The sequence below is a fragment of the Cynocephalus volans genome, chromosome 3, assembly GCF_027409185.1.
Source record: "Cynocephalus volans isolate mCynVol1 chromosome 3, mCynVol1.pri, whole genome shotgun sequence".
Classification (NCBI taxonomy): Eukaryota; Metazoa; Chordata; class Mammalia; order Dermoptera; family Cynocephalidae; genus Cynocephalus; species Cynocephalus volans.
Window position 1 is genome coordinate 68,090,583 of NC_084462.1, and position 21,889 is coordinate 68,112,471.

The window sequence follows — 21,889 nt, forward strand, 5'->3', positions numbered from 1 at the left end:
AAGCCATCTGGACCTGGATTTTTCTTTGTTGGAAGATTGCTGATTACTGCTTCAATCTCATTACTTGTTAACGGTCTGTTCAGATTTCCTATCTCTTCTTGGTTCAGTCTGGATAGTTTGTATGTGTCTACAAACTTGTCCATATCTTCCAGATTTTCATATTTGTTGTCATACAATTGTTTATAATTGTCTCTAATGATTCTTCATATTTCTGTGGTATCGATTGTAATGTCTCCCTTTTCATTTGTGAGTTTTGTTATTTGGGTCTTCTCTCTTCTTTTTTTTGTTAACCTAGCTAATGGTTTGTCTATTTTATTTATCTTCTTGAAAAACCAACGTTTTGTTTTGTTGATCTTTTCTATTATTTTTTGGGTTTCTGTTTCATTTAGTTCTGCTCCGATCTTAATTATTTCTTTCCGTCAACTACCTCTAGGTTTGGATTGTTTTTCAAGTTCTTTGAGGCATAGTGTTAGGTCATTTATTTGAAGTTTTTCCATTCTTTTGATGTAAGCATTTATTGCAGTAAATCTGCCTCTTAGTACTGCTTTTGCAGTATCCCACAGGTTTTGGTATGATATATCTTTATTTTCATTAGTTTCAAGAAATTTTTTGATTTCCTCTTTAATTTCTTCTTGGACCCACATCTCTTGTTTCTAACCCTTATGTCTTTTATTTTTTCTCACTTTCCTATGCTTCCTAGGATCTCCAGTAATATGTTGATAGAAGTTGATAGGGGCCATCCTTGACTTGTTACTGATCTCAAAGGAAAAATGTTCAATCTTTCCCCATTGAGTATGCTGTATGGTTTATTAGACACCTTTTGTTAAATTAAGGAAGTTTCTTTCTATATCTAGTTTGCCAAGACTCCTTTTGACACAAGAATAAATATTGAGTTTTTGGATTTCTTGAGATGTAGTTGATTCCATTAATTGGCTTTCTGATATTTCTGTTACTTCTGATTTAGTTTTTGTTCTCTTTCTTAATTCCTGATCTCTTCCTCTTTTTTTCCTGGTCATTCTTGCCAGAGGTTTGCCAGTTTATAGTTTTTTTCCAAAGATCCAACTTTTGGCTTTGTTTGTCTTTTCTATTGTGTGTTTTCTTTTTATTTCTCATTTCTTAATATTTTTTCTCATTCCTTTTACTTTCCTTAGGTTTATTTTATTATTTCTTTTTTATCTTCTTGAGTAGATACTTTTTAAATTTTTGGTCTAGAAAACTATTATACCTAATTAGGATTGTAAGTTTCCCTATAAAATATTGCTTTAACTGCATCTCACAAGTTTTGAAATGTAGTATTTTTGTTATAGTTTACTTCAAAATATTTTCTTTTTTTTCCCTTTTTTTGTATTTGTTTTACTTCAAAATATTTTCTATTATTTGTCTCATGGCTTATATAGGAGTGTATTTTTATATTTTCAAATATGTGAGAATTTCTAATATGTTAGGTATCTATTACTGTATAACAAGTTAAGCCCAAAATGTTGTGGCTTATTATCTTTTATAGTTCTTGTGGCTTAGGAATTCAGGAGTGGTTCAGCTTAGCAGTTTTGGCATAGTTCCTTTCCATGTGTATTTTTCCCTGGAACTGTTTAAGTGTTAGGGTATAGTTGCTGGAATTCTTGACAGAAAGGGCATGCCAGTAGAAGAAGCCATGTTGTCATTTATGACCTAGCTTCAGAAGTCACTCAGTCTTACTTGGCTGCATTCTGGTAGTTGAGACAGTTACAAAGGTTCATCCACGTTCCAGAAGGAGGGAACATAGGGGGAAGTGTCAACATCACATTGTGAAAGTTTATGTGGGATGGGATATACTGTATTGGTGTGGCCATCTTTGAAAGATACAATTTCTTACTCCCACTCATCTTTTTGTTACTCATTTCTATTTAATATGTATTAATCTCTTCAGAGAACATGATCTTATGATTGTAGTGCTTTTTCTTTTTTCAAATCTCCAATTTATATATATTAGATTTTCTCACTCTTTCTTAAGTGTTTCTTAATCTTTTTTTTGACAATAAAATATTTAAGCTATATTCCCAAATGCAAACATGCCCCACAACTTTTTTTTTGTATTTTTCTTCTTTCATTGTGAGTAATTTCTTCAGATCTGTCTTGCAGTTCATTAATTTTCTCTTCAATAATTCTCTTTTATTTTTAATCTCAATTATTGTGTTTTACAATTTTAGAAATTCTTTTTAGTTCTTTTTCACATTTGCGTAAGTCATTTTTAATGGTTCTTGTTCCTTTCAACTATACAACCCTTTTAAAGCTTGTTTATTGCTTTAAATATTAATAAGCAGTTACATTATTATATTCTCTGTGTGATGATCATTTCTAATATCTGAAATTTTTGGAGATCTGTTTCTACTCTTGGCTTGGTCTCATTTTTGGTGCTTTCTTTCTTTCTTGGTTATTTTTCTTAGGACGTTATTTGTGGGATTTATACATGCGTCTTTTAGGTGCTCATGGCCTGGGTTTTTTTTACATCACCTAGGTAATGTGAATTGGGACCACAAATCTGAGTGTGTGCGTGTGTGTGTGCATGCGTGTGTGATAGTGGTGGCTGAGGCAGCAGTGTGTGTCTTATGGTTATAACTCTAGGCAAACTGTGGCCTGTGCCACCTGTTTTGTGTAGTCTGCAAGCTAAGAAAGGTTTTTTACATTTTCAAATGGTCGGCAATAAAGAAGGATGATATTTTGTGACATGTGACAATTACATGAAATTCAAGTTTCAGTGCCCATAAATAAAGTTTTATTGTAACACAGCCATCCTCAGTTGTTTATGTATTGTCTGTGGCTGTTTTCATACTACAACAGCAGAGCTGAGTGGTTGCAACAAAGATCATATGGCCTCCAAAGCCTAAAATATTTCTTCTAAAATATTTATTTATTATTTTTATATCAAGGACCAAATATTTTTTGGTCCTTGACATAAAAATTTTGCTGAGTCAGATTAATAACTTGTCAAGAACTCTCTTTTCTCACCCCTTCCTTCTTTGCTAAGTGCCAAAGCAACTTTCCTGGCAGTTCTTAGGAGATAGGTTAGAATAAATGGGACAGGTTTACTTTGGCTCATTTTATAGGTTCCAGCCATATGGTATAGAGTCACCTATCAGACTCATCACCTAGGGTGGGCCCTCGGCTTGGCTTCTACCATCATAAGACTGAAAATCAGAGCTCAAATTTGGCTTTGGTCAGTAGCTAACTTAACTTTAGTGCTCTGCTTACCTCTGAATTCCTGTCCTCTTAAGTTTTGGCCTTATAATCCTTTACTATCCTCTCAGCTCTTTGATACAGTCCTTATAAGAATATATATTTTCTATTTTATTTAGTTTTAAAAATTCAGTGGTAGTTTTGTTCTAAATAATTGGCCATATTATTGGAGATGGACATCTCCATTCTTTTTGAATATGAAGAAATTAAGGCTAAGAGAGAGAGAGTAGCTTGGACAAAATTCTATTACTAGCAAGTAGCAGACAGAGACTTTGAAGTTTATTTGTGGTTCAGGAGTGTGAGCAGTTAGGTTTGCACATTCTTTTCCATATTCCCAGTACAGTGTTAAGGATTTCAGCTTCTTGGATCATGTAGAAGTGTCTCATTTAAGAACAAGAAAAGAATAAAAGACTCAAAAGCTGTTTGGCAAAGAAGGCTAACACCCCACATAGATACTCAAGAACTGAAAAATGTTTAAAAAGAAATGGAAAATTTTGTTTGTAAAGTTCATTAAATTTGGCATGTTAATAATATGACTCAGAGGTGAAAATGGAGATGAAAGTTGACTTTTTAATTGCATACCTACTTTGCATCAATCATTGTTTTTTAAATACAGTATCACACTTAATCTTACAGCCACTGTGTATTAGGCAGTGATGGTGATTTCTTTTAATAAGAATGCAAACGTCTATGGAAGATAATTTATTATTTTCTCAGGATTATATAGCAACAAGTGCTAGCAATAGGATTTGAACACCTGTGTGACTATAAAGTCCATGCTTTTCCCATAAAATTACATTGCCCCCAAAAAGTCTCTGAATGGTTAATGGAGATTTTATGAAAGTATATGATTAATATTTTAGTACTTCTGAGAGTCTCTCAGGCTTTCATTTAGAGGCTATTTAGTTTTATTTTAGACACTATTTGGTTGTTTAGACAGTATTTGGTAATTTTAGACAATAAGTATTTGGTTTCCAAGGTCACAGAGATGAGAACAGAGAGACATTTATAGGTTGTTATGCTAACTGGAGGAAAAGCTTATCTATAAACTAAAAGTAAAGCAATCTGGTGATATTGAGGATAGGGACAGACAACCTTGCTCATATCTGTAGTTTCTATGAATATCACTGTGTCATATCATACTTAACATTATTATGAGATTCCAAATTCTTAAAGAAATGTGTAAGTTATATTCAGTATATTCTGCTTAAAAAGATAGAAAGTTAGAACTATGTTGTACAAATAATTTTTTTTTTTTTTTTTTTTTTTTAAAGATGACCAGTAAGGGGATCTTAACCCTTGGCTTGGTGTTGTCAGCACCATGCTCACCCAGTGAGCCAACCAGCCATCCCTACGTGGGATCCAAACCCATGGCCTTGGTGTTATCAGCACCACACTCTCCTGAGTGAGCCATGGGCTGGCTCCTGTAGAAATAATTTAATTCAGAGTACGTAAAAAAAGTCTAATCCTTAGGGAGCGGAAATTCCTGTTAATTGGAAAACTTGGATTTTTAGAATGACTTCTCTAATAATTCAGAGTAGCTGAAATTTTACTGATGTGCTAATAAGTAATTTGTGACTTGCTATTTATCTGATTTTAATTATCATGCAGTACAATAATGAACTTGCACTTTTACATAAAAGTAGTAATTTTTATTCATGGATACTTAGTCTTCATAAGTTATTAATTTAGCGTTGTTATCTCACAGCTTAACAAAAATAGAGATAAGATTGTTTAAAATCCCACTTGAAGCCATTGGTACAATATGAGTATATTTTGTTCCTTTCTGAAAGGACCAAAACTCCAGAAAACTTTCAAGATTGAACTTTTCAGTAAGTGGTCTGGCAGCATTGCTGTTGATAAGGTCAAGATCTTGAAGAGAGGGAAATAAATAACACATCATTTTTTTCTATAATGTCTTGACTCTTGAGGCAGTAAGGCAATATCTGATCAGTATTTTGAAGTGTTAATTTAGTTGTTCAGTGTACTGTTCTAATAAACTAGATTTCAGGCTTTGTTCTCGAGTAAGATGATAAGGGATATTCTGTTCTCTGATCATACTCCTACCTTTGGAACACTGTTGCTTTGCAAAAATGCACATCATTGATCAGAGAAGAAGGAACACTGGATGACTATGCATAAGTGAGCACAGACATATCAATGTAAATAGAAAAATCAACACTTGGTGTATATTTTATTGACGGTGGGTCAGCTGGATTATCTTTAGGTAGTATTTTAAGAAGTGTTTTTTTTAACTTTTACAGTCTACATAGAATGACATATGAATTTTCCCAATTCAAGGAACACCTACAATCGTTAAAAAGAAAACAAAGCAAAATACTGGTGTGAACAATAAGATAAATAATAGACAGAAACCAGCATATTATTGGTTTGCTTGCCAACTAGAAGTCCTCTCATTGGTCAGTGATAGTTCTAAATACCTAATTCCATAGTGCCAAGGCTTAGAAGTATACATGAAGCAGCTGGTAAAGGAGTGAGTTTGTTGGGATGGGGAGTCAATGTCAGAGTGCCAAATATGTCAGATTACAAATTTAAGAGTGTTTTAGAAAATAGATCTCTGACAATGATAAGTACTAAGAGCAGAGATCACAGATGATCACAATGGAGGGGATGGACTCCGGTAGAAAATTTGAAGCTCTTTTGAAAAAAAGAAAGCCAAACAGACATGACACTAGTCACAGAAGGGATTGCACTTTTTAAGCATTGGCATAAAACTAGTTAGTTTTCTGTAGAGTTTATTATAAGTCAGTGTCAAGTTAAGGCATATTAATTGTGTGCCACAAGACTGCTGTACAGTTGTGTTAGTTTGCTGGGGCTGCCATAACAAAATACCACAGACTGGGTGGCTTAGACCACAGAAATTTATTTTCTTATAGTTCTGGAGACTAGAAGCCCAAGATCAGAGTGTTGTTAGGTTTGGTTTCTCCTGAGGCCTTTTTCTTGGTTTGCAGATGGCTGCCTTCTCACTGTATCCTTTTCTCTGTTTGTGTATACATTCCTAGTATCTCTTCTTACAAGGACACCAGTCCTATTGGAGTAGGACCCTACTCTTATGACCTCATTTAACCTTAATTACTTATTTTAAGACCTTATCTCCAAATGCAGTCACATTGCTGGTTAGGGCTTCAATACAGTTCACTCCATAACGATAGTAGTATAAACCCAAATGGCAAAAAAGCATAGCATAGAAGCTAATTTTTTTTCTAGAGAAAGGAATAGTGGAAAAGAATATAAGAAGGAGAGGACAAGCATGAGATAGTTTTGATGGATTGGTACATTATTAGTTTATCCATGTCATAATAGCACATCTCAGATCAGTTTTCTTAAAAATTAAATAATGGGTAGCTGTTTAATGTTTTATTACAACTTCACTGTTATAATATTCATTGAGGTGTCAGATTCTACACTAGGGTTTTTTTTGTTTGTTTAGGGTCTAGGAGTCATCTGAGTAATGAAGGGGAGAATGCAGTGGAAATACCATAGTCTTTGTAGGGACAGAGTTATTAACAAGCTAAGAATCATCAAATAATACTCATTCCTTGCTTGGTTAATCACTATTGAGTGATTTAAAATTCCTTATAGGTGCAGTAATATTTACAGATAAAGATATGTCTCCAATGTTAATTTATGCCAAGGCTGTTTACCCTTAAAGGTTTATAAGACATTTGAAGTTCCTCTTCAAATTCAGAAACCTTCCTTTTTTTTGCTTGCTGGTGCAGGGATCGAACCCTGTACCGTCTAACCATCTGAGCTAACCGACCCAGAAGCCTATGTTTAAAATGTAATATAAAACTTAGAAATAGCGGATTTTAAAAAAATGTAGACTCTCCTAACACAGATTAAAACGAATGGACTAGGACCCCCCTTTCCCCCCCGGCTCCATCATTTCATCTTATTCCCTTCACAGTGGTGCTGTTTTCCATACTCTTCCCTTTCCAGTGGTGCTCTTTTCAGTTTGTGACATGTATTTTCAGATATTTATGCATTTACTTATATACATACATATGCACTGGTAGAACAGATATCATTTTGCAGTTTTTAAAAAACATGAACATATATATTCCTTTGTTCTATACTCATCTACAAATAAAAGATCTAAAGGACCATTGAGTATTTGATTTTTAAAAATTAAGGTATAAATTACATACAGCAAAATGCCTAAATGTACAGGTTGATGACTTTGTAAAAAAAATTTTAAATTTATTTTTAATTAACAGTCTTTATTTTTTAAAGCAATTGTAGGTTTACAGAAAAATGGAGCAGAAAGTACAGAGTTCCCAGATACCTCCTCACTCTCCTACCTCCCTACCCCCACATTTACCCTCTTCTTAATATCTTGCTTTAATGTGGTCCATTTGTTACAGTTGATGAGCCATATTAATACATTATTATAAATTGTAAACTGTAGTTTACATTAGGGTTCACTCTTTATGTTGTACATTATGTGAGTTTTTACAAACATATAAAGATATGTCTCTACTGTTATAGTATCCTCCTGAACCCCTGGCAACCACTAATCTTTTTGATGTTGCTATAGTTTTGACTTTTTCAGAATGTCATATAGTTGGAATCACACAGTATGTAGGCTTTTCAAAGTGGATTCTTTCACTTAGCAATATGTATTTAAGGTTCTTCTGTGTCTTTCCGTGACTTGATAGCTCATTTCTTTTTATCACTGAGTAATATTACATTGTATGGATATCAACTTTTGGAGGACAGATATCTTGGTTGCTTCACCTTTGGGTATTTGGCATTGTTCTGGATTTTTGTCATCCTCATAGGTGTGTAGTACTATCTCATTGTCGTCTTAATTTTTAATTCGCTAATGATGTATGGTTTTGAGTATCTTTTCATATGCTTGTTTGCCATGTGTGTATCTTCTTTGATGGGATGTGTCTGTTCAGATCTTTTTTCCATTTTGCCCATTTTAATTTGGTTGTTTGTTTCCTTATTGTTGAGTTTTAAGAGTTCTTTGTGTATTTTGAACACCAGTCTCGTCATATATGTGTTTTGCGAAGATTTTCTCTGTCTGTGGTTTGTCTTTTTATTCTTTTTTTTTTTTTTTTTTTTAAGATGACCATTAAGGGGATCTTAACCCCTGACTTGGTGGTATTAGTACCACGCTCAGCCAGTGAGCAAATCGGCCATCCCTATATGGGATCCGAACCCCTGGCCTTAGTGTTAGCAGCACCACACTCTCCCGAGTGAGCCACGGGCTGGCCCCGTCTTTTTCTCTGCCAAAATATGTTAAATCAATATTTCTCTCTCTCTCACACACACTGTGTATAGTATATAATGTCTTATATATTTCTGTAAGATTTATTTTAAAGTCTGACTGCTCATTCCGATCTGAGTCATCTGTGGGTTTGTTTTGACTTTTTTCTCTTGCCTGTGGGTCACATTTTCATGGTTCTTTGAATATCCTCTAATTTTTATTGTATGAGGATACTTTGAAAAGTTAATGGAAAATTAGAATTGAAAGATAATACAAATCTTTCCATGAACTTTTTGAAGTACCTTTGTATATAAATATTATATGTAAAAAAAAAAAAAAGTGAGAATGAAGTGCTAATTGCTTCCTCCTGGAAAAAGGCATGCTAATTCCTCAGATAGACCAAATGGGACTAGGAGATAATATATTTATTCTGATGTGGAATTGAATTATGTCTGGGCTGGGTTACAGCTATTGTTAATTCTGATTTTAAGTGTTTTTAGGATGGATTCAGTCTCCATCCTACAAGAGAGCTTGGGATTTAAGTATAGCAAGTTTCTAGAGATCGCTCTCTGCTTTATAGCTCTTTGCTTGACTTTCCACTCTGCAGATATCACTTTGCCCTCCTAGTCTACCCGTAGACTAGTGCACACTGATGTATACTCTGTGAAAGCTCTGTGGGGAAGAATTTTCAGGTTGTGTTGATAAGCTTTACTTCTGGCGCTCCTCTGGATTTCAGTTCATCCCATTGGTCTGCAGGATTGTTCACTTCTTTATTCACCATGGCTTTAGAGTTGAAAGTGGTCATTGGTCTGTTTACCTAGAAAGGGCTTGTCCCTATGTGGAATTGAGTTTCTTTAGACTTCTTTGTATTCTCAGCTCTCCGATGGGTTTTAAAATTTTGATTTTGTACTTTATCAAACTTTTTTTTTTTTAATAGTGGGAGGGATCTCTCTTGTGATCTTCTATATTCTACCTGGAAGCAGAACTCTCAGTATTTCATTTTATTAGTTTTTTAATTTGTACAGGTTGAAAATGTGACATTCTATTAAATCATTAATAACATGAACAAATTTGGTGACATGCTGAGATGACTTAAGCTTTGCTTTCCTCCTCATTTCCATTGAAGATGATAAAAACTATAGTGAGTATGATTAATATTTTTGTTGTTATTATTGTAGCAAAGAAATGCCTAGTCAAATCTAACTTTGCATTGGTTAATTTTTTTCTGGATTTCAGCTTTTATGAGTAAGAAGCAGGTGATGTGAGGATAAGTTTTTGTTAATAGCTGCTTTAATGCTCCAAGGGCACAGTTGAGTAGTTAGGGCAGAGACCGTATGCCCCTGCAAATCCTAAAATATTTACTGGCTGACTCTTTACAGAAAAAGTTTGTTGACCCTGACACTAGACTGTGAATAAATGCCAATGAATAATATTCCAAGTTAAATAACTTGTCCTAGGTCACATAGCTCCTTCTGTTTTGCTATCCTTTTCCAAATTTTGTGGAAAGCCTTAATTTCATTAGACTGTGATACCAAATTGACATATTACTTGTCATTGTTGGCGTTTCCTGTTAGTTCCTTTCTGTTAGTGATACCTTAATTCTGTCTGTAAAAGTTGTCCAAATAGGGGAAGATTACTGCATATCAGTGCTGGTTTTTTTGTTTGTTTGTTTTTTAACTCCCTATGGGCTTTTGCTTTAAAAGCATTGCTATGGTGAACCATTGCTAAGCAGCTCTTCCTGGCTATATTTATGTATTTGTTTGTTTCAATCAGAATGTGGCTCTTCCTAGTCTAAATTTCTTTTTCAGTTCTTATGAAGTTGTCCATTGACTATGTTTTATAAAGTTATAGTGGGTCTTGAGATGTGAATAAAAGTGATATTCTGGCTCTATGGAAGAAATTCACTAGAGTAGTGGATATGCCTACATAGAATGGCTGTTGCAAAATGCAGGTCATGAATTTGGTTGTGATTTTTTTTTTTTGATGTTTCATGGATCCTGATAATTGTGGTGGTAGTTGATTGAGATGAGTGGTTTACAATTCTGTTGTACTCTGTCACCTCTCTTCCCCTGGGTGATGGAGATGCAAAGGATTATTCAAAGCCCATTTCTCCTGAGCAGTGAGAAGCCCCAAACGGGTTAATTTTCCAGGAATCCTCAAGAGAGAGGCATTCCTCCTTGGAAAAATAACACCGGACTGGGGTCATCTCCCAGTATTTATTCTCCAGGCCAGAAAGTTACAGAAATGGAACATAGGTGGAGTTATGGCTGAGTATAGTTTAACAATAGAAGCTGGTAACATCAGTGAAATAACAAAGTGACATTCCATAATGCAGTTTGCAAAAGGTTAAGTCGATCCACCAACAAAAGCTTGTTCTTAGCAAATACTGTCTTTTCCTTTGGCAATTTCCTCAATATGTTTACATAACAATCAAGTAACTTTAGGTTAACCTGCTCCAAGGGCATCTGTCCTTGAGCCAACAATTTTGCTGTGTTACAATTCTTTATCTACAACAGAGACTTTAGCCTGGGGAAAGTTTCCTGTCTTTTGCAAGCTTAATATTTCTATATGTAATTTTTAAAAGTTAGGTTATACCTGAAACTACAGGGCTTTGGAAGCTAGGCCCTGTGAAATACATTTGCTTTATAAATGTTAGTATACTCCACACAATTCATCCTTGTTACAGGAGCCATATAAATGATTTTTTTCCCCCCCCGAGGACACGTTCCACATTTTATTTACATTTTAAGACTAACTTTAATCTCAAAATCACATCTCCATACACCTATTTCCTTTTTGTTGACTTCACTTAAACTTAAATGCATGGTTTGTTAAACAAAGACTGTAAACAAATATTTACCATGTCTGTTACATGTAACACACAGGAACAGCTTTTAACAGAAATTCATCAACCCCCCGCAACGTTTTTTTATTATAAATACAGGTATCAAAACAATCCTGAACATATTTGATACTACTAGTAGTCAGCACCCACACCTCTTCAAAAACTAACACAATTTGTGACAATATTCATTGTACCTGCTACTTTAAACAATTTCAACTGCAGCTCTTTCACTAAGCAAGATGGACAAAGCATGCCATTTCTCTTTTTCCTTCTTGAGATCTTTTTCAGAAACATACCATGCTTCCACTGCCATCTGACACTTCTCGCCATGCTTTCATCTTGTAAACCTGAATTCTATTTTGAGTACTCCAGGTGTAAATGACAGTGCCTTAACAAGAGAAAAAAAACTGTGCTGCATTTTTCCTCCTGTTACCTGAAAACATAATGGGTGTACATATATTAAATATATTCTTACAAATGTCTAAGCCATGTTTACCAGCTGGAATTCTTTTACTTAATGTGTGGGTATTTTGCATTGTGGTATTTAATCAAGACATTAACATGAGTAGGTTGCTGATTTAAGACAAGTTTGAGATCCACTAAAATTAATTATTGTATGTTTGTCCTTCTGGTGGCTGTGGAAGCTTCATATTTTCTTTGGACATCATTAGACGTCTTAGTTCTTGAAGTACAACTTTAATGCTATATGAATTTTGCCATTTTGCTAACACTGGTATGCTCTGTGCATCCACCATCCCACTGGAATTATTTATTCCATTCATATTAATTTTTGTTACAAATCTAACTGATGGAGAAGCTTCTGGGTATTTAGGTCCACATTCTACTTTCAGGCTGTATATTCTGTTTTCATAATTTGTCCTTGGTGGCCCAATAATCATGCCTGTCCACCTTGTAAGTGTCATATCTTCATCATCTTCAAGGCCCCAGCTAACTGTACCATCGTCTACTCCTTTTTGTCCTTCTTCAAGTTCTTCCAACAAGCGAAAATTACGAGGAACTTTAACTCCTGTGGAGACCGCCATCTTCTCCTGCAGCCCGACGCAGCTGCCCGCACGCACGGGACATATAAATGATTTTTAAGTAGCTGGGGCAAATGTTGCAAGTTGTTGAACTTGGTATAGTCTTATGATTTTTAGAGGTGAATGTATTTAATGAAAGGTCATACCCGAAAGGTGGTAAGCAATGGCTGTGGGAAGAAATAGTTTATTGTATTTCCATGATGTCCTAAATATTCATATTATTAGAGGATGTTAATGTATGAATAGATTACTAATCATGAATGGTTTTAAAAGGAAAGATAAGAAGTATACTTATAGGGAGGTAAGAGAATATTCAATAATAATAATAATAATAATAATAATAATAGTTGCCAATACTTACATGCTGCTTACTATGTGCCAGATATTGTTATTTTTCTGTACTATCTAATCTTTCATATATAATAACCTCATGAGGAAATTGAGGTACATGCTCAAGCTCAACCAGCTACAATCATGAATCAAACACAGAAATGCTCACAAATGATTTCTGTGTCTTCAAATCTACAGGTCATTTCTCTTTCCTTACCTGACTTGGTTTGATGCATCTTGAAATACTTCTCTTTCATGACCTGTCATTTTTCTGGTGATTTTACTCTTAGATGTGTCATTCTCTGTTCTTAGATGTATTTATCCTCTGTTCTTCAGTTTCTTCATTTGAAAATTATGATAATAGTGCTTATCTCCATAAAATTGTTCTAAGATTTAATAATTCAAATGAACAGTTTGGCACATAATAAGTACTCTAGGGGTTAACTCATTACTACTACTACTACTATTATTATTATTATTATTACTACTACTACTACTGTTTTTACTATGTGTTTTTATGTCATTAGTGTTCTATTTTTGACTCCTCTTCCTTCTCTGCTGAATGATTAAATGTTGGCAACTCCCAGGGCTTGATCATATTTTCTTTTCTCTATCTGCAGTCTTTTTGTATGTGAGTTCATCTAGTCTGATTGCATAAAATGCCATCCATATGCTGATGATTAGCAGATGTGCAGTATCTCTAGCCCTTTCCTCCTTTTTTTTTCTAGAGTTGTATATCTCATTGCTTACACATTATTTCCACTTGGATATCCTATAGGTATTTTAGGCTTAATATGGCCAAAGACATATTAAACCACGTTCACCTCTCGCTCACAAACAACAGCAAAAACACCACCCGCAAATGGACATAAGCAAATCTGTTCTCTCCCACTCATCCCCATTTTAGTATTTACCCAGTCGCTTTCAGTCAAACACACCTAGGTGTTGTGTTTGTTCTCACATCTAATCCATCAGTGAGTCCAAAATATATACCCAATCCATCTACTTCTTTTTGTCACCACCCTAACCATGCCAAGTTTGTTCCTGATTTAGACATTTTGCACTACCTACTCCTTTTAGTCTGGAGCATTTCTTCCATGTATTAACATAGTTGACTCCTACAAGTCCTATAGGCCTCTCACTACCTCCAAGAAACTTCACTGCGTGCCACTGATAACTAAAATAGCATACCTAAGCCCATACTATAATGATAGGCAAACTGCTGCTCACAGGCCAAATCCGGCAGGTGGCCTAGTTTTGTACTGTCTTAGAGCTAAAAATGGTTTTTACATTTTTAAAGGATTGTAAAACAAAACACAGACAAACAACACAAATATGTGACAGAAACTTTATATGGCCCCCCAAACCTAGAATATTTACTTATCTGGCACTTTACAGAGAAAGAACTTATGACTAACTAAAATTACTTTGTTCATTTTTTGTTGGTTTCTTTCTTTTTTTTTTTGTCCTCCGAATGCCCACTTGTTGAAGAGTCTTGGGGTATTGGTTGTCTGGAATGAAGGGATTGAGCAACAATAGTTAATAAAAAGAACATTTTAATCATTGTTAAAAGGTCAGAAAAGCAGGACAGATTAACAATGTAGTAGGAACAAAGACTAAAGACTCTGTGGGACATCTCCCAAAGTGGACAAGAATAGGTGGTCTGCTAAAAGGATCTATTGCTCCCATAACTCTGAAAGCCCCTCAGAAACATTCATAGTGCGGATTCAAATCTGAGCTTAAAAAGTATACCTGTGAAACTGTTCAAGTGATTATGAGTATGCACATCTGAAAATCTACTCAGTATCTGAAAAATGTCACATTATGGAAGTGTGTATTCCATAGACAAAGGAGTTGAAAGATATTCCTAGGCCTTGCTCCCACATAAGTGCTATATTCTTGTTGCACAAGCTTAAGAATGTGAACAGTGATGCTGAGTCTCAGCATTTTCATGTGTATTTTATAGTCATTTAATATATCTGTCTTGTCAACAAGACCTCCAAAATGTGCTGGTATTTGTGGAGGTCATAAGTGAATCAACCCATAGATAATTTTTTCCACCCTCCCAGGTATCTGATTCTTATTGAAAGTCAAAAGAAGAGGTGCTCAAATGGAGAGTATTCTTAAAGAAACTGAAGGGATAAAAATTTATGAATATGTGAGTTAAATAAGAAATAGGAGTCATATTGTTTTGTTTTACTTTGCTCCCATAAGTATGCTAGTAAGTAATGTATGTTCCTACTATCACTGTCTTTCCCTATTCTCCTTCTACTTCAGCAACCTAATAGGTAGTTTACCACAAATTATTTAATTGGTTATGAATCTCTTTTTATCTGGAGATCTCTTACTGATTCTGTTAATAGTGATGATTGTGAAGAACGACACTTTGTTATAGAGTTTCACATATTTATTCAACAAACATTTTTTGTTTCTAGTATTTTGTGTAGCAGGTAAAAAAGGCAAAATTATGTTCTGTCCTCAAGAAGCCTATACACAAGTAGAGGAAACCACCAGATTATGTAGTGAGCAATTAGATATACAATTTTGGAGTTCAGTGGCCAGGCTAAGCTCAAATATCACTACTGCAGAGGAGCCGTCCTCAAGATCTCAGTGCATCTCCTAGTTTCTCCGTATTATTTACCAGTTCTTATGCTAGGGAAGGCCTAATGCTGAGGTTTAGTGGGGTGAGAAGACTTGGTCTCTGGTATCTGAGACCTTATAATTTCATAAAGGAAATTTAATATGTACCTTATCAACTGTAATATAAGGCAGTTTGTGAAAGGTTGAGTAGCATAGTGGTTAAGAGCCCAGGTTCTAGGGCTAGACCACTCAGGTCCAAATTTTGGCTTTGCTGTTTATTGGCATGTGTATTAGTCCATTTTGTGTTGCTATAACAGAATACCTGAGACTGAGTAGTTTATAAAGAACAGAGGTTTATTTGGCTTACAGTTTCTGAGGTTGGGAAGTCCAAAGTCCATCTGATGGTGGCAACAGTGACCCAGGAATCTCACATTGCAAGATAGTAGAAGCAGAGAGAGCAAAAGGCAGACTCTCCTCTTTTAAAGCCCTCAGAACCACGTCCCTGACCCTGACCACTGTTTTTAATCTACTCACTACTGCATGGTCCTACAATCTAATCACCTCTTAAAGGCTCCACCTTTCAATTACCATAATAGGATCTCCTACACTCGTAACAGTCACAGTGGGGGCTAAGTTTCTAATACATAAAACTTGGGGGACACAATTCAAGCTTCAGGGAGTTTTGGGGGGACATAATTCAATCCACTACAGCATGTAACTTTAGACAAGTGGCAATGTCTGTGTGCATCAGTTTCTTGATCTTGATCATAAAACAGGGATAATAGTACATGTTTTATTAGAGTTGTTATGAGGATTGAATGATTAAACATATAGTAAATGCTATATGAGTGCTCATTATTATTATTAATTATCATTAATTATCATCATGATTCTTATTTGTGTTAAGTGTAGCATACTAGTTAAGAAATTGGGACCTGGTTTGTAATCCCAGACCATCCACATACTAGCTCTATTATCTTAGGAACATCACATAACCTCTATTGAATTGGTTTATCTGTAAATGGGTATACTAACACATATTTCTTATTACATGAGGTAATACATATAAAGCACATAGCACAGTGTATAACTATTCTAAATAAAGAGGAGGTATTTTTTTGAAATCTATGAGTAAAATAAAGAAAATGTTATAGAATTTCACAGAAATGAAGTACTGCTGAGATGTAGCACATTCTTGAGCTCATGGGAGTCACTAAATGCATACTCACTTAATACCTTTTAAAGAATGAGAGCCTAGTGAGAAAGCTGTTGGAAGTGTACAGTTTTCTTTCCATAATGACTGTGGAAGGGCAATTTGATAGTCTTATAGGCAAATACATTGAACTAGTAAAAGGAAACCTCAGAATAAACGACTTAGAATAGAAAACCATTTTTTCTTTCCTTTTATAATTTCAAGTAGAATTTTTGTATTTTCATTAAAAATTCTAAAGAATTTAGGATTCTTAATTATTCTGTTAAATCATGTTTTGTGTTGTACTTATGAGTAAACTGGAGGGTTTCCACAGAGGAGAAAATTTGCTGAGTAAAACTATAAATTTTTTTCATAGTCTTAAAACATTTTTATTAGAATGAGTGAACATTTTGAAGGTTCTTGAATTTTATTACATGGATTAAAATCACAGAAACTTTATAACTCTATTCATATTATATTGCTGTATAATATAAAATCTTATTTTACAAACAGTGGAAATATATCTTGTGAAGGAAGATATTTTAAGATTCATGTTTTGGTTATAGTCTAGTCTCCATATGGTGTCGCAGGAGAAGGGCAAAAGGTCAATTTATTTTGAAACTTAAAATAATGTAATATTTAAAAAATAAATACATATAATAAAATTTATACTTGATGCTAATTTTTATACTTTTTACAGGTATTTAGTGATTATAGTCAAGTATAATTTTGAGACATTTTAGATTTACATAGTAATAATAGTAATATTAGACTGGTAATCAACACTTATTACATGGAATCCCACTTTAACTTAAAATAACCAACCTCTTAGATATGCTGAGGTTTTTTTCTTTATTTTGATTTTTTATTGAGCTATAACACATTGAAGTGCACAAATCTTCAGTGTTCACAGTTTAAAATTTTTTTTACATATGGATGCCTGGAAGTGAGCAAGACAGCATGCCAAGGGTCTTAGGCAAGGAGCTGAGAGCCTCAGCCCTCTCTACACGGAAGCAGGCAAGAGAGCTTGCGTGGGGTCATAGGCAAGGAGCCTACGGCCATAGCCTCTCTGCTTTGGAAGAAGGCAAGACAGCATGGCAGGGATCCTAGGCAACGAGCCAAGGGCTGCAGCCCCCTCTGCCCAGAAGCAGGCAAGACAGCATGCCCTGGTCATAGACAAGGAGCCATGGGCTGCGGCCCACTCTACCCAGAAGCTGGCAAGACACTACGCTTTGGGTCCTAGGCAAGGAGCTGTGGGCTGCTGCTCTCTACACCCAGAAGCAGGCAAGAGAGCATGACTTAGGTCCTAGGCAAGGAGCCAAGTGTCTCAGTCACCTCTGCCTGGAAGTAGGCAAGAGAGCATGACTGGGGTCCTAGGGGCAAGGAGCTAAGGGCAGTACCCTCCATCTGAAAGAAGGCAAGAGAGCACACTGTATACACCACCTCCTCACAGGTGGCTCACCACAGCCACCGCCACAGCCATGGCTGCCCAAAAGCATCTTGACACTGCAGCAGCAGCTACAACACCATGTAGGTGGCCCACTGGACACTCGACTGCATTGACACAAGGGGAGTCACCAGGGAAGACCGGAAAAAGAAGAGGATGTCTCTTTTCTCAAAGCCCACTCCAGAGTTGTAGAAGAAGCAACTGCTCTACCAGATGACCAGACATCAATGTAGAGAAACTAGAAATATGAAAATCTTAAGAAAATATGACTACACCAAAAGAATACAGTGACTCCCAGATACCAGACCTTACAGAGCAGAAAACCCTTGAAATGACTGAAAAGGAACTCCAAGCAATGATCTTAAGGAATCTCATTGAGATACAAGAAGACTCAGTTAGACAATATAATGAAGCAAGAAGAAAAAATCCAAGATATGAAGGAGGAAATTTACGAAGAGATTAATACCTTAAAAAAGAATGTAGCAGAACTCATGGAACTGAAAGATTCACTGAGTGAAATAAAAAATACAACCGATAGCTTAAGTAGCAGGCTAGAACAAGCAGACAAGATAATTTCTGATCCTGAAGATAGCCTTGTTGAAATAAGCCAGGTGGACCAAAAAAAGGAAGAAAGAATTTTAAAAAATGAAAATGTAAGAGAGCTAGCAGACAACCTTAAGCACACAAACATTCGAATCATGGGTGTTCCAGAAGGGGAGGAGAAAGGAAAAGGCATGAGAAACCTATTCAATGAAATAATAATGGAAAACTTCCCAGGTATAGGGAGAGACATGGACCTGCAGATCCAGGAGGCTCAAAGATCCCTAAACAGATTCAACCCAAAAAGATCCTCTCCAACACACATTATAGTCAAACTGGCAAAATTCAAAGACAAGAGAAAAGAGCCAAGGCACCTATGAGGAAGCCCCCATCAGACTAACAGCAGACTTCCCCAAAGAAACTCTACAGGCCAGAAGGAAATGGGAAGATATATTCAAAATACTAAAAGAAAAAAAACAAAAAACAAAACTGCCAGCCAAGAATACTATACCCAGCAAGGCTATCCTTCAGAATTGAGGGGAAAATAGTGTATTTTCCAGACAGACAAAAACTGTGGGAGTGTACTACCACACGACCAGCCCAACAAGAAATCCTCAAGGAAGTCCTGTGTCTGGAATCTGAAAAATGATAATCACTATGATGAATGCACAACAAAGAACAAAACCCACTGGTAGAACAAAAATGGAAATGAGAAAGAGAAAGAAACTAAATCTTACCACCACAAAAAACCATAATGACAATGTAATAATGCCCCTGCTTTATTTCGGATTTTAGTAATTTCAGTTTTCTCTTTTTTCCTGGGTCAGTCTGGATGCATGAGTTCAGCATCCTATAAATTTTGACATGTTGCACTTTGATTTTTATCTCAAAGTACTCTCTAATTTCCCTGTGATTTTTCTTTTTACCCATTGTTTATTTAGGAGAGGTTTTTTTTTTTTTTTTTTTTTAAGGATGACCAGTAAGGAGATCTTAACCCTTGAGTTGGTGTTGTCAGCACCACGCTCACCCAGTGAGCTAACTGGACATCCCTATATGGGATCCGAACCCGTGGCCTTGGTGTTATCAGCACCACACTCTCCCAAGTAAGCCTCGGGCTGGCCCTAGGGAGAGTATTTTTAATTTCCACACATTTGTGAGTTTTCTAAATTTGCTTCGGTTAGTGTGATTAGAGTATAGATTTTCTATGATCTTAATCTTATATAAAAAAAAAAGGAAAAAGAAAAATTTAAACATTCAAACAAATAGTTCATGGAAAGATTTCCATTATCTTTCGATTCTATTTTTCCATGAACTTTTTGAAGTGCCCTTGTATTTCTGTTCTGTTCTTTGATTTTTTATGCAATTTATTTTGCTAAACTTTAATATTTAATTTCTGTTCTTGATTTCTTTTATTAAGTGGACTTGATTATTTGCCTTTGAAAAGTTTATTCATCTTCCTCTATTGAAATTAATTTGTTATTTGCATGCTTTTGGAAGACTTCAGATAGCTATTTCAAATAATTGTAGAGATTATAAAATGAAATTTGTAAATTTTAATAAGTTGTACATCTCCAGTTTTTGTGAAAATTTGGTGCCCCACTCTCTACAGGGTATTTTGTTATTCATTTGTTATTCAGTTTATGTATTTATTATTTGAAGAAATACATGTGCATATCCTTGTAAATGTTTTTGGTTTTTTTTTTTTTTTTGCATATGTATGTATGCTTTTATCCACCACCCAGATCAAAATACAGAATGTTTATAAAACTCCCTAAGGCTTCCATTTGTGCCCTGCCTCTGTAAGTCCCTTTCTTCTAAAGGTGACCTTGCTTCTGACATTTATAACCGTAGATTTATTTTTCCTGTTTGTGAACTTCATATAAGTGGATTAATTTAGTATGTACTCTTTTGTATCTGGCTTTCCTTACTCAACAGTATGTCTGTGAGATTCATGTTATTGTTTGTATCAGCAGTTCTTTTTTTTTTTTTTAATTGTTGTATTCTATTTATGAATTGTGCTATTGATGGACAGTTTGATTGTTTTTATCTTTTCGCTATTTTGAATTAACTTGGAATGAACATTCTTATATATATCTTTTAGTGGATGTAAGATATTTTGGTGGAGGTTTGGTAGTATCTCATTGTGATTTGCATTTCTCTAATACCTAATGATACTGTATTAGTCAACTATTACCGGTTAACAACCTGAAAATCTCCAGTGGTATACAACAATAAGTATTAACTTCTTGGTTATGAATTTGTAGGTCATCTGGGACAAGCTCTGCTCTTTGTATTTCATCTTCCTACTGAGACAACTAGGCTAGATGAGGCCTGTTCTTTTCACGGTGATGGCACAAGTACAAGAAGGCATACCCAGCTGGCCAGGCACATTTCAAGACTTTTTGTCATGCCTGCTGGCCTCCATTCTCTAAAGTAAATAGTGGCTTAGCCCAAATTCAGGGATTGGGGAAATATGCACAGATCAGTTAAATGTTCAGTTTGAGTTTTAAAAATAGTATGTACTGGTGTAACCACCACCAAAAATAAGATATAGAACATTTCCATGAACTTCAGTCTCTCCTTCCCTGCTCTAACTCTACTTTTCAATTTCTGCCACTCTAGGTTAATTTTGTCTGTTTTTGTTATATTCATATCTATGTGCTTTTTGTGCCTGGCTTTTTTGCTTAACATAGTGTTTTAGCTGTTGTGATACCAGTAGTTTGTTCTTTTTTGTTGTTGAGTAATATTGTATTATATGAATATTAATATATGAATAAACAGGTTATTTTTTCTTCAGGGTTTTAAATTTTTAAACATTTTCTAATTATTTCTTGCTCCTCTACTAGGGTTATGGAAACTCCATCATTTAGCAGTATTCTTGAATTCAAAGGTAGCTGCATGAAATGGCCAAGTTAACTTTTATTTCTAAATTCTGCCCTTTCATCTATATTGCTGGGCATGCTTACTGAATCAGCATCATTGGTCTCCTTAGGAAAGGACTTTCATTACTTGCTCATTTTTAAAGCCAGACGTTGTCAAATTATTGTTGAAAAGTGAAATAAATGATGATATAATTTTAAGTAGTGCATCAGGTTCTCTGATTAAAAATAAGTCAGGACAAGGGGAATAAAGTAATGGGGGATGGGGATAGAGGGTTATTTTAAGTAGATGAGTGAGGAAAAGCCTCTCTGAGGAGTTGATATTTGAACAGAAACCTCAGTGATATGAAAGAAGGTTCAGGCAGAGGGGGCAAGAAGGAAGTGTAAAGGTTCTGAAGCAGGAATAAGCTTAAAAACAAAAAAGACCAGTGAGGCTGGAGTGGAGCGAAAAATGAAATTTGAGGGGATGAGATCATGGAAGGCATTTTAGGCCACATTAAAAGGTTTCAGATTTATTTAATTGTGTTAAGGAAAGCCATGGAAGGTTTTGAACAGGAGAGTGGCATGATCTGATTTACCTTTAAAAA

The 21,889-nt window shown here is 35.2% G+C and overlaps 1 protein-coding gene across 1 annotated transcript; it reads right to left on the bottom strand.

Annotated features, from left to right (window-relative positions):
• Nucleotides 1–11,394: 11,394 nt before the first annotated feature.
• Nucleotides 11,395–12,358, bottom strand: LOC134373068 (ubiquitin-conjugating enzyme E2 variant 2-like). Its single transcript, XM_063090522.1, has one exon. It carries the CDS (start codon nucleotides 12,335–12,337, stop codon nucleotides 11,900–11,902), a length of 438 nt encoding a protein of 145 aa, XP_062946592.1. The 5' UTR covers nucleotides 12,338–12,358; the 3' UTR covers nucleotides 11,395–11,899.
• Nucleotides 12,359–21,889: the final 9,531 nt, after the last annotated feature.